Raw genomic sequence first — 13611 nt, forward strand, 5'->3', positions numbered from 1 at the left:
GTCAGAACACATTACTGCGCAGGATGTCTCAAAAATATATTTATGCACACTAAAACGCATAAATAGTTCACAGTAATGATGCACAGGATTTCACACACTAAAAATACATCCATTTCTGAGGCAAAAAGGAGCAACGTTATCTCCATGTGCTGGTTTCTAAGTGGCTCACAACTCGAGTGTTGCTAATGATACTGGGACTGACCCCAGGGTTACAAATGCTCTGCCTGAAAGTCATTTGGAAAACACACAGATGTGGCAATGGAAAAAGGGACCAACCTGTTGGTATTGTGGAGACCTACAATGTCTTGAAAGGAATGATAATTAAAATTTAATGTGATCAATAATAAGGCCGTATAATAAAGTAAAAGGTGATGGTGAGGAGGAGGAGACTTACAATAAAAGGAAAGTGAGCTTCAGATCTTACTAAGTTCGAGTTAAATTATGGGGGATATAATCAGGAACTTTGGAAGTCCCTGCTAAAATATATGAAAAACAGAGGAAGATGCAAAAAAGACACACAAAACTGATGGCTCGTTCTGTTTGGTCCCTACAGAGGAAAAGAATAGCTTTCATAATTATAAGGAGAGCAAGGACAAAGATACCAAGAAGAACAGAAGTATGGCACCATATATAATTCAAAACCATTCAGATCTGCTCATCTGTCTGTATTGGCCATAGTCAGGATGTAGGGTATTAAAATTTGCAAAAAGAATGAGATGAGTTTTATGAAACTTTTCAGATAAATTAGTTTCCCTTTTTCTCCTACAGTGAAATTGGAACAAAGGCTTCCAGCACTTTTAAAATTCATTCAAGCCACCTCATCACACAAATCCATACGCTTTTTATTTCATCCAAGGCAGGTAAGTCAAGTGCACTACAGTAGACATGCGGTCCAAAATACCTGCCCCAAATATAACAAGAGGGAAATAATGCAGCTAAAAGGGACAGTGATGGTGGAATTGCCCCCCCCCAAGACAGAGTGTGAAATGGGCTACAAAGTGCAAGCACATAGAGATTTGTAACGCAGATGGACACTGACGCACAGCGGATGCCAGTGAGGGGACACAGACACACACACACATGCACAGACACACACACAGAGACACACACAGATACAGACACACACACCACACAGACACACACACGGACATGGGCAGACACACGTACACATACACATGCAGACACATGCGGACACACAGACACACACACAGAGACACAGAGACACAGAGACACACAGACACAGAGGGACACAGACACACACAGAGACACAGACGCACACAGAGACACACACATAGACACACACAGACAGACACACAGACACGAACACACAGAGACACACACACAGAGACACAGACAAACACACAGACAGACACGCAGACACAGACACACACAGACAGACACAGACACATACAGAGACAAACACAGAGACACATTCAGAGACAGACACACACAGACAGACACACAGATACGGACACACAGACAGATACAGACAGACAGACACACACAGACACAGACAGACACAGACAGACACAGACAGACACACAGATACGGACACACAGACAGAGACAGACAGACAGACACAGACACAGACACACACACACACACGCACAGAGCGGTCGGGAGGGACGCGGTGGAGCCGAGCTCTCTCCCGGCACAACAGCGGCGCTCGGTGGAGGGACAGTGGCAGTGACGGCGGGCGCCGCCCGGGCCTACCTGTGGTGGCCGGGGGTTGCTGCTGGGCCTGGGCCGGCCCCGGCGGCGCCGCCTCGCCCGCCTCGCCTGGCAAACAAACAACAGCGTTAGCGCGGCCCCGCCGCTGCAGCTCGCCGGAGGGAAGAGCCGCAGCTTTGGGGGTTCAGCCGGAGCACCCTGCTTTGAACAGAAAGGACATTGTGAGAGAGCCCTGTAGGGACAGGCAAAAGGAAACGGGAAGGTTGGATAACCAGTAGTCATAGGCTGCAGAACCCCAGGGCTTTTAAGCGATGATTTAGATAAAAATCTAACCTTAATGGAAGAGTCAAAACCGTTTTGTCGCTGGCACTTTACACAGACAGTGTCATTCTGCAATTTGGGAGCATCACAGAATGGCTGAGGTTGGAGGAGACCACTGGAGGTCACCTGGCCCAAGCCCCCTGCTCAAGCAGTGTCCCCTAGAGCACATTACTCAGGACTGTCCTGATGGCTTTTGAGTATCTCCAGGAAAGGGGACTCCACAGCTTCTGTTCCAATGCACGGTCACTTGCACAGTAAAGAAGTTCTCCCTCACGTTCAGGTGGAATTTTCTGTGCAGCAGTTTCTGCCCATTGCCTCTTGTCCTACTGCTTGGCACCACCAAGAAGAGCCTGGCTCCATCTTCTTCACACCTCCATTTAGGTACTATCCCCTCTCTATTTTCTCTTCTCCAGGCTAAACAGTTCCAGCTCCCTCAGCTTTCCCGTAAGTGAGGTGCTTCAGTCCCCATATCTTCTTTGGAGCTTTCCACTGGACTCACTCCGTGTCTCTTTTGGAGAGACACTCCATGAGATGCTCAGAACCTGTATCCTTACTGTCAAAAATTTCATTACCTAATAATATGTATATTTATAGGTTTTTAGAAAAGGAAAATAACCCCATTTGTCAATCTGTGTTTTATTCCTTTTTGTACTCAGTTCTGCTATTAATAAGGACAATTTCTTTATCCATATGAAAAGCATACTCATTTTCTAGAGACACTTCATAAATAATTCTAAATAGGGGGATCATGTCTTTAGGGCATATGCAGTGATTGCAGAAATTCTGCTTGTGTTACAATAAATGCCAAAGTAGTATCAACTCATAAAAACATCAACTCATAAAAGTAGCCTGGAAACTCTTTAAATAGCTAATCACAGTTTTGGCAGAATTTTGTCTTCGAACTGGTCCTCTAATATGTCCTAGGGGTTAAGCTGCACTCAAATCAAAAGCCTTTTGGGTTTCACCGTGAAATGACCTAGAAGGAAAACTGTATCTGGCGCTATCAGGGAGGAAGAAAAAGAGAAATGCTTTTCTTTCTTGGCAATGCACTGCCATTTGGTAATCAAAGAATATCCAGTTTCTGAATGGCGAAGGATCCACTGGAACACAAAGGGCAATGATTCTGCTTTTTTCCGTGGTTTTTTCATTATCAGTATTTTTATCTTTCAAAATAACCACCTCAACTGAAAATCCAATGAATTTAATATTTGAATTCAACTTTTGTGCCAACAAATTACTTCACTGTGCAGGATCAAGAGAATATTTCAATCCCTCTTCTGTTAGCAGGCTACCTTGCATAAGTAATCAGTAATGATACCCGATCTTGTTCTGTGCTGAGGACAGGCTGAATGGGATTAATATATTATTAGGAGGAACTGAATTTCCAATTAGGTGTCTGGATACTTTGTTCAACTGTGATTTGTAATGCTGAAGACTCATCTGGAATTACGGGCTTGCAATTACGGTTGTTTTTTTTTTTTTTCCCCCAGTCTGCTGTTTTTCCATTTACATTATCTAAATTATATGCATTTTTTTCTTACAGAAATCCAGCAAGTACCAAAACTTTGGACTGAGAAATAATTACAACTGATCATATAACCCAATCATCCCCCATATAGAGTATGGCAACATGAATGATAGCTGGTTTGTGAGTGGTGACTCTGTTGAAACAGCTGTTAAAGCTGGGATAGGATTATTTTGACAGTCCTGCAAGGTGTTTTGTTTACCAAGGACTTCTTCACAAAGTAGATCAGCCAATTAATTTAATCTCTTCAAACTTAGAAATCTCTACAATATTAATTTAAATTATCAGCACTACTTGAGCATTCAAAACCTGAAAGGACCAGTACAAGAAAAACGGATGACTTATTTTATGGCTTGATGCCTGTTAGATTTACAGCACTTTGGCCTGGTACACTGTCCCACTGAACATCTGTGAGTATTAGATCAACTGGAAGTGCAAATGTCTATCAATTTAAATCCTAAATCCATGCCTCTGCCTACCTCAGCTAAATAACTAAGCTCCAGGAGGCTGAGGAGAGCTGAAAACACAGCGAAGAACAAGAACAGGAGACAATCAGTGACAGCTAGTTAGTAACTTGGGAGCCTTGGATTTCCAAACCATGCTAAATAGCTTTTAGATACTCAAAACCTACAGCAGAATCCAGAGCCAGAAAAAAAAAAACAGTGTAGAAGCTAAAAAGTTCAGCACAAACATGGGTGGAACAAGTACACTTCTGAGAGTAAATCCTAAATCTCAATGCCTGGGACAGAAGTACTGGCAGCTTCTCATAGCTGTGGAGAGTGCCCTCATTCACTGGAGTTGCTGTACAGTTCTTTTCTGAGGTGGTGTTATTGTCCTCCACAGAACTGAAAAGACTTAATCTTGCTTTTAGGGTGTGATGGAGATTGTGTAGAGTTGTTTACAAATGTCCCTGCATCAAACTTCAAAAGGCTTTTTAGCCTGTCTCCACCACAGTGTCATTGCAAATAGGGATTTTTTTGCTAAATATTTAAATTTACTTCAGAGAGAATTCACTGGGGAGCCTCTAAAACATTTTATATTTCCTTTTGTTATTTTTTGTGTGTCTTTAAAAATATAAATTATGGCACTTGCAAACATAGCTGCCATAATTTAAAATTTCTATACAATTACAGGCAAAATACTTATAACTGCACAGGTCTGGAACAACAAGCATGGCACTAAAATGTAAAAAAAACCTCTGTCATCTGAACCTATTAAAAAAATAGTATATTTACATTTTTTTGCCCTTAAATTACTTCTGCAAAGGCTGTACCAAATATGGATAGACAGAATACACTAAGAAGAAGCTGCAATATGTTTTTTCCTCTTACCATGAAAATGCTTTATGCCCTACATCATAAATTCTTCATAACTTTACCAAATCTCCATATCCCTGTTGATAGAGAAATATGTGCACAGCTTGTACATGACAATGACCAAGCATAACTACAATTTTTTATTCTGATTCTTGTATGGAAAGTATCAGGTGCATTTCCTGATGATACAACATGTTAATTGGCACATATAACAAGCCATCCTTTAGTAGCCACATCAAGATTAAGCAACAATCAGCTCCATCTATATAGAAGTTGCTTCAAATTATATGCTTTTATTATATTAAGCAGGGAAAGAAACAGCCACCCAAGGACCACTTTTAAACTCAAGAGGGAAAAAGAGAATAATGTGATAAGGGAACTATGGAAAACTTTTAAAAAAGCAAAGAGAAAGTCTCTCCGAAACAGTGTAAATAATTTTATTCTACACCTAATTTTACTTCCGTTGTTGTGACAGGATTTTCATCAAAGTTTCACTGCACTTCAGTTTCACTGTAAAACCCTTGCTGGAGCAATTTCTGAGATTCTTGGGTGATTCTGAGAGAAGCTGCATATATGGATTTTGCCAAGCAGCTGCAGTGGCCCTTACAGAAATGCCTGTATGTGTCTGCTCCAAAAGAACAGCTGCATCTTTCAGTTCTGCTCCCTCAGTGTCTGCTGGGGATGCCATGCATCATGAAAGGACCTTTGGACCATATGGGTGCCACCGGAAAGAGAAGGAACACCAACTTCAGCTATGAAGTGTTATTTCCCTTCTCTCACACTTTCAAATCTGGTGAAAAAAAAAAAGATGCAATCCTATGCAATGGTTCAGGGCAACCAGCACCAGCCCTCAAGCTCATAACCATGGCACTGGGTGAGTTGCTAAATGCAGCAGATACTGTTTTGCTCTACATACTCCTTGAAAAGAACATACTGCCATGGGCTGGCTGAAGATGAAAAGCAGTAACCTACCTTGAGCGTGGCAGAGTATAGCAAACAACTACCAAAGCTGAGCTTGTGAGTTTGCTGTTTGAGTAAGCTGTCCTCAAGAAATATAAAAAGAAAGGCTTAAGAAAAAGATGCAGCATTTACTAAATGAAGTGCAGAGGGCCATCACAAATTATTAAAAGATAAATTCATGCTATGGCTCAAATAAGTTCTTAAATAAGCTCCGCACATTCTAAAGGGAGTAAGAATTTGTTTATTAACAATTACTCTCTAACTTCCTTCACTTATTAGTATGTATTCACCTAATACTGTTATGCATGGGATTTTTTGCCAATAACCTGAAAAAACATATATGAAATTAGTTTTCCAGTTAAAAATAGGTTGCATTTAAAAACCTGAAAAATTACTTGGCTCATGTTTATGGTAATGATGTTAGTTTGTTGGTCTGTCTGATGCAGTTTCTGGTTAATATATTTTTAAAGGTTCAAAACTTCTTACAGTATTTGTATATTCTTGAGATAACATCTAATTCTGTATTGCACTGCAAATGTGCTGTTGTACTTGGCATTGGCATCCTGCCTAACAAAATACTTTTTTTTTGCTGTTTCCTCCAAATATGTACATGCTGATATAAAAATCAATAGAAGAAAGAACTTTCTTCAGCCCTGAAGATGTACGACAAAGCTTCCCTCAGTCACGGCACTGCCACACCTCTCCCCTTTACCTTTGCCCAGCTGAACTGGCATGCTTTCAGACTTCATCATCCTCTGCTGCTGTGACTGGTGGTGGTGCTGCTGCTGCTGGTGGTGCTGCTGTGGCTGGGGAACTTCCACTGTGCTCCTGGTTGGCATTGAAGAGGGAGGGAAGCTGCTCCCGCCGGCAGGAGTGCCCACTGCCCCACCTGAAGCCATGGCTGGAGCAATGAGCTTTCGGCCAAAATTCAGTAAGCTGTTGGAGACTTTGTTAATGTTCAGAGGGGCGGCCTTAGCACTGGCACTGAGAAAAGAAGAGGAGAAATTATCACATCATTGCCAATGGTTTGGACAGGCACAGCCATACATGCATCATTCTTCAAAACTGGGAGATAAAAATCCAAGATTTGAATGTTACAAAGAAGGTGTTTTACTACAGTTGCACTGGAATACACAGAGAGACCACAGGGACTGGGTGTGGTATGCATGGTGCAGTATGCATTTTTTCCAACCAGTAGTGGACAAACTTTTTGGTCCTTCTCCTTGAAAAATGCAGACTAACCCCAAAGAAAGTGAGTTTGTACCAATTTTCTTAAATTGCCTTTCTAAAGTAAAAAAAAAAAAAAAAAAGTGACAAAAAGCAATTCAGGCTCTACAGAATAAAAAACTTTATAAAATTGATTTTTTGCACTTATTTGAAGACTGCTTTAATATTTATTTCTGCTAGATTAAATTCTCTCAAATGTTTAAAATGACTCAACCCCAAACATTTCTTTCAGCAAATAAAGCTAACATTAGACTGTACTTTTAGGTTAGCAGAGCTAGATAATCTCTTGCTCTGAGTTCACCTTCTGCCCAGCCCAATCATTTCAAGCCAAGCACTTTTTAACAGGAATCCTGATTTCTAAAGAGATTTTGCTGAAGAACTGCTTCAGGGTATAACATATACACTGAATCCTTATCATTGTTGCTTTTTATTTTTAACTACAGGGCTATTTAATTCACTTCAGTTATATGCAACATTAAGAATGAGGAAATTGTCAAACCATTTAATTTGTCTAAAATAAAGAGGCAAAGAACCTTCTAATTCCCAGTGGAAGTGTTCACACAACCCACAGATCAGCAAAGCCATTCCTATCTGTTCATGCAATAATTTCCTGCCGTATATAATTAATGCTTGAAATACCCTTCACAGAAATAAATCACAACCACAAAGACCTTTTCACTCCTGAGGTTTTATTTTACTAATCTGTACTATGATATAAAGAGCTGTCCTTTAAAAACATGAAGAAATGTATTAAAACCAACACAATCCAGTGATTACTGGGGAAAAACAGCTTTACAATGTTTTGGGGAAGTTAAACTAAAAATAAACTACAAATGAATTAGTACGGGTAACTTGTAACTTCTGCAGACACCTGGAAGACTAATTTTGATTTTGCTTTTCCTATAATTTCTCTCTTTGTCTCCAGAGATTTTTTTTTAGAATACACAATACAAACATGCACACACTTATAGAGCACATCCAGAAAATAACAACAGCTGAGTTGTTCAGAATCAGGATACTCAGAATAGACAGAAAAGGAGAGCTATCAGAAGGAAGTATGAGAACCTGCACACTCACAAGATACAGCCCCAAGCTGTATGGGGGCACTTCTGCCATATACTGGTGATGAAGAAAGATGGCATCTAGAATTTTTTAGGAGGAACAGCAGTGCAGAGACTGGGACCAAATGTTGCTTCCCAGTTTATGGAAGCTGAGAAGGAATGATTGCTGAATAATAATTACAGGATGTTTCTGTCTCTCCCCATCATATTGATAGCTGCTGGTGTTACAAAAAGTCTTTCCATAGTCACCTGAGAATGACTGACAAAGTCACCATGCGGAAAGCATCTGCAGAACTACAAAATACTCTTGCAGGAGGTCCAAATGGTTTCAAAAGCAAACTGAGAAGTTGCGAGACTGACATGTTAATGGTTAATGACTCAAACAATTGCTGATGTGCAAAAGCTGCAGGTGCTTTGCTGAGGCCAGGTTTGCACTCCCCAGCTGAAGGGGAGGAGGAGAGTTCTGGATGTTTGGTGGCTTCTGGGTGAGAAGCAGAAGTCTGCTGACCCTGACCCTAAAAGAAATCCAGAGACTGTAGTGAGCTCGCTCCACGTGGTGCCTGCACTGACCGATTCAAGGATTGCTGGTGTATCACAGTGCTGGATCTTTGCTGCAGCACAAAATGGAATTTCTGGGTATAGCTGATTTGGCTCCACTAACAGCTAGAGCACCCAACAGTGCAAACCTAACAGCCACAACACAAACACCCACGTGATCGAGCATTAATGGGTCGGTTTCAAAGTTCCCTTCTAATTCTCCTGCCTGGGCAGTGAAGGAGCCAACAGAGAGTCGTGGCTTACAGTTTATTACAGGCAACTGAATGCCAATACTGCACCTTTAACCACTGCTCAACTGGCACGTACTTGGAAGGGAGGGAAACATGCCTTTTACAGCCTCCTGCAGGGGTATGAATATTCACCTGTGACTGCACAGGCTGTGCAATGAACAGTCTCATTCCCTCTGGGCAGGAAATTCATTGGAGGAAACCCCCCTGAAAAGGTAAGGGAAGCAACAACACCAGTGTGAAAAGCAGTTCATGAGACTGAAGTTGAGATTCCACCTGAGAAATATTAAGTCCAAGCTGTCAAACAACTTGAGCCACTAAAGGGTAACCCCTCCAGACCAAGCCCTTCGAGACTTGTATTGTCAGCTTTTGCCAGGAATGATGCCAGCACACTCCCACCGAAGATCAAAGGACATGAGTCACCCCCTAAGGGCAGCCCCCCTCAGGAGTCCAACACTTTGGTTCCCTCAGACCCTCCAGAACCTAGACTTACCAGTTTAACCAGTTCTGAGTGAGTGATGGCTGGTGGATTTATATGAGAAGGCTCACAGGAAACAGCCAGGGAGATTTGATAATCTCTTTTCCCTAGGGCCCTTTTTAATTTTTGGTTATTTTTGTGGTAAATACAGGAGAACAAATGTCAGCATTTCAAACTGAAGTTGCTGCTCTAGTGGATTATGCCAGACAAGAAAAGGAATTGGGTAAGTTAATCAAGACTCAATGGATTGCTTCTTCTTTTTAATAATCTGCCTGTAGTAGGCTGAGTTTTCTCTTTTTATAGGAACCTGCTAACAGATGAGGTCATACCAGTAATAACTTGGCTGAGATTCAGAATCCAAACTTTAGTATATTTAGCATATTTTTTCCCTCAGTCTACTGCAAACAATCACTAAAGTTGTAGTTTGGTGTGGTATATATCACTCACTCACCTGAAACATTACCTTAGAAGGAAGATAATGGCTTGCACATTGAGTCCATTTATGTTGTCTCTAAGTCTAGAACCTTGACAATCACAAAAAACCCCCCTTGACTTTGCACAAAAAATTGTATTAACCAAAAATAAATTATTTACTCTGACAGGCCACCTGAGCAACAAAGCCACTGGATACTTTGAGCTAAATGTATCATTGGAATTGTGATGGTCCACAGACGCAGGAAACAAAGCTTTTACAGAAGCTTGTGTATTTGTGTCCAGCAGCTTGTTTCTTTCTTGTTTATTTTTTTTAGCTATATTTTGCTTAATAGAAAGTGACAGTTGTCCTTCTACAGTTTGATTTGCTGCTTTGACATATATGTACACCAGGACAAGTTAGTTTATTTGCATTTTTCAGATGGTTGGAAGGAGACTTTTTGAGAAAAACTTCATTTTACAGGAACAATAAACATAAACAATTTCTAAGCCTTCATGTCCGAAACATGATTTTGAGAAATGCTTCCAACAGTAACATGCAAGGATGTTTTAGAATTACATGACAATTAGAAAGGATAGTTATCACAGCTCCTAAAAACCTGTGGTGTGATTTGGCTGTGCTATGAACTGACACTGCTAATGATCAGCTCAGAACACATATAAATTCATGAAAAATAAATAATGATGCTATCTAAATACCTTTTCAAGAGGTGGTTTTAAAAAATGTATTATGAAGTAAAATCTGTGCAATTTCTCTGAATGACAGCTTCAGAAAATGAACAATAGTGAGGTGCTACATCTCTGGAGTAGTGACATTAAAACTGAGCTGAAGTTCAGGAAAATAAGAACAATGTGTCTATTTCTTACCATTTAAATGTCTGATATATTAATGCAAAGGATGATTACAGCCATTAAACATGGATCAATCTACATTTTAGCCATCTAAATGTACCAGACATGTACAACAATTACAAGAAAAATACTGATTGATTATGTTGTTGAGTTATCAGCAGATGCATTTAAAAGTAAGGCATCAGTTTAAAAATATGAGTATCAAGGAGACGTGAATTCCATCTATGAAGCAAACAATTTTGTTTCATCACAATAAGCATCATTGACCTTGACTGTGAATGGTGTATTTTTAAACTAGCAGTAGGAAGATGATTCAATCTCTGCAGTTTTCTGCTAAGATGGAAATGTTTTGTTTTAAGCAGGCCTTATTCAAAGGCATTTCTCTTTTCAGTAAGTAATCATTACAAAGAGATGAGAGACAAATATATGAACATGGCCAATTAAAAAGTTTTACATGTGATAAAATAAGCAATATATATATTAGAGATTTGTCAAGATATTTTAAACATATCACTGAGCCTGTGGAATTAAAAATGAAAAAGATGTGGTAGTTGATTTAATCCATCTCTGCTCACTGCAGAAACATTTCCTAATGTTACATCTTCCAGTTCTCTCCCTAGTGCAATCTTAAACACTTTTACCACATTTGACCTACTCTAAGTGTTTTTGTCTTGAGATGAATTTATCTCAGCTTTTCTTATATCTGAATTATTCTAAACAACTTTCCATCTCCTTTGGTGAGTATTCTGTGTATGTGTGTGCAATTAATTTATATTCCTACACAGATCCAATGGATTTTTTTTTTCTTGGAATTTAGGCTTCCAGCAGGTGTCATTCTTGTTTGGGCTTTATGATTTACTTGTTTTTTCAAAATCCTTGAAATCTTTCTTTTTGAAACTTCAAACAACTTATTTCTCCAGTTTAGGCAACATTTGAGATAATTTTTCAAAAGAGTAAGTAAAAACATTAAGAAAATGCAATAGAATGCAGTAATTTTGACACCTGTCCTCAACTTTAAAGCCTGATTTATAAAGAAAGAGATGTTTTTGCAGTCACTGTACTTAGCTTTAATTTCTGCCTCTTTGTCCATTTTTAAAAGCTTTTGAAACTACTCCATTTTAATTTTAGTTGGCTTTTAATGTAGCTGATTGCAACAGAATGTGACAGAGATGCAAAGGTCCAAAAGCCAGCAAGTTCTAATGAATCAGCAGGCAGAGGGTATGGCTGGGGCCATGTGCAACCCAAGAAACTGCCTGTAATTGTGTCAATTGAAGCATTATCTCTTGTGCTGGCTTGCCCTGCAGCCACCAGGAGCCACCAGGCACCAGCACTCACCTTGTGGCCACCCAGATAATACGGCCTTGATGAGGAATTTTGGCATTATTGCTACAAACCACTTCTAAAAGAAGGGAGGAAAAGTTTTGTAAAAAGTACTTCAAACTAGATTTACATTAATTCAACTTAACTTAGACAGCTTCTGGTACACATACTCCAGGTGCATTATCAGAATTAGTTCAGCTACAGAACTCACATTGGCAATGTTTTACCCGCTGCTTTTAGGACACATCATTGTGTAAAAGTGCCCTTAGCCTTCCTTAAAAAGATGCTGCGAGTGACTGCAACACTATGTGTAAAAACTTCAATTTTTTCATGTAATAATAGTCAAGGGACAGATTTGAAATAAATGTCATGAAATAAACACATGTACTTCTAATACTGCTTATGTAATTCATGTTTAGAATAAACGTGACTTCTGAAACGTTTTGTTTATGTAAGGTCTTAGTTTGGTAAACACACATTTAGAAATAGCTTACCGGGTTTTGTTCATCAAGTCTGCTCCGCGTGCTTTGTAATAATCTAAATTTTGTTGGAACTGGTGAGTCACTGGTCTTGGATTTCGCTAAAAAATAAAAAAAATACCTCATTGTAATTTTCTGGGAGATTTTAAGCAGAGACATGAAATACGTTCAATAATGAGGATTAGAAACTTACAGAACAATTTATTTTCCTGGGATCTTGGTTTTTCAAGGCAGTAATGTCGTTTATGTTAAAGTGAAGACTAAAAATACTTAACATAATACCAAATTCTAACTGTAAGCCCATTCCATGCTCACAGAAATCAGTACTCTTCCACACAGTGATGAGGCTGTTTGCTGTGGTGGTAATATTCCTAATTAAATCAATAATTCTTGGACAAGAACAGATACCAATCTGATTTCTTCCTGCAGGTCAGGTATAGAATTTTACCACCCCCAAGCTAAAGTGCTATGCTTTTAAAGAAAATGGTAATAGTCTGGAGAAACGACAGCAAACATTGTGAACTTAATACATCACTAGCACTGTCTCTGTTAAGTGAAGAATTAATTTTAGTGAGATAACCTGAGCACTCCCACTAGATGGCATACGGAGCCTATTTTTGCTCTCCAAATTTCACCCTACTCAAAACTGAGGCCATGAATAAAGAACTGTTGTCATATAATAAAGAGTATATAATTAATATTGAAACCAGAATCCACTTGTTATTCTCCACTTCTGACACAATGAAACTCTTTCACGGAATCATGCTGCCTTCAGTAGTTCTGAAATCATCCTTTTGGGATCTAAGAATACATTGAACATTAAGCATAGACTCTAGTATATGCATAAAGTGTCTTGATTGAATGCATGCATCCTGAAGGACACTATTTGGAAGGGAAAGTAAATATTTTTAAGTAAAAAAATTTTCACGCAGATGGAGACAAAATAACAGAGTGGTACACAGGAGCTTTTTTTTTTTAAAAAAAATACATATAAATGAGAAATGGCTTAAATAATTTCTAGTGTAAGAGAAAACAAAATTGTAAATTTCTGCATAATGATCAGATACATTGTATAAAAGATGTAAATACTTTCTAAGTATTAAGGTTTAATCATTTATTGGCTGTTGCCTTATATTCTGATCTGCCTTCTTAAGTCCTGCTAGTAGTCAGTACAGTTTTAGTGA

The 13611-nt window shown here is 39.2% G+C and overlaps 1 protein-coding gene across 8 annotated transcripts in view; it reads right to left on the minus strand.

Annotated features, from left to right (window-relative positions):
* Positions 1-13611, minus strand: part of TBC1D5 (TBC1 domain family member 5) — a 337427-nt gene that overhangs the window by 66552 nt on the left and 257264 nt on the right. For all 8 annotated transcript variants that reach the window (XM_069007252.1, XM_069007244.1, XM_069007246.1 and 5 more), the window contains 2 exons: positions 12443-12528; positions 6506-6777 (listed from right to left, as the gene is read on the minus strand). In XM_069007252.1, the coding sequence (XP_068863353.1) occupies positions 6506-6777; positions 12443-12528 (358 nt within the window). The remainder of the gene's footprint in view (positions 1-6505; positions 6778-12442; positions 12529-13611) is intronic.

Source organism: Aphelocoma coerulescens, chromosome 2, assembly GCF_041296385.1.
Source record: "Aphelocoma coerulescens isolate FSJ_1873_10779 chromosome 2, UR_Acoe_1.0, whole genome shotgun sequence".
Classification (NCBI taxonomy): Eukaryota; Metazoa; Chordata; class Aves; order Passeriformes; family Corvidae; genus Aphelocoma; species Aphelocoma coerulescens.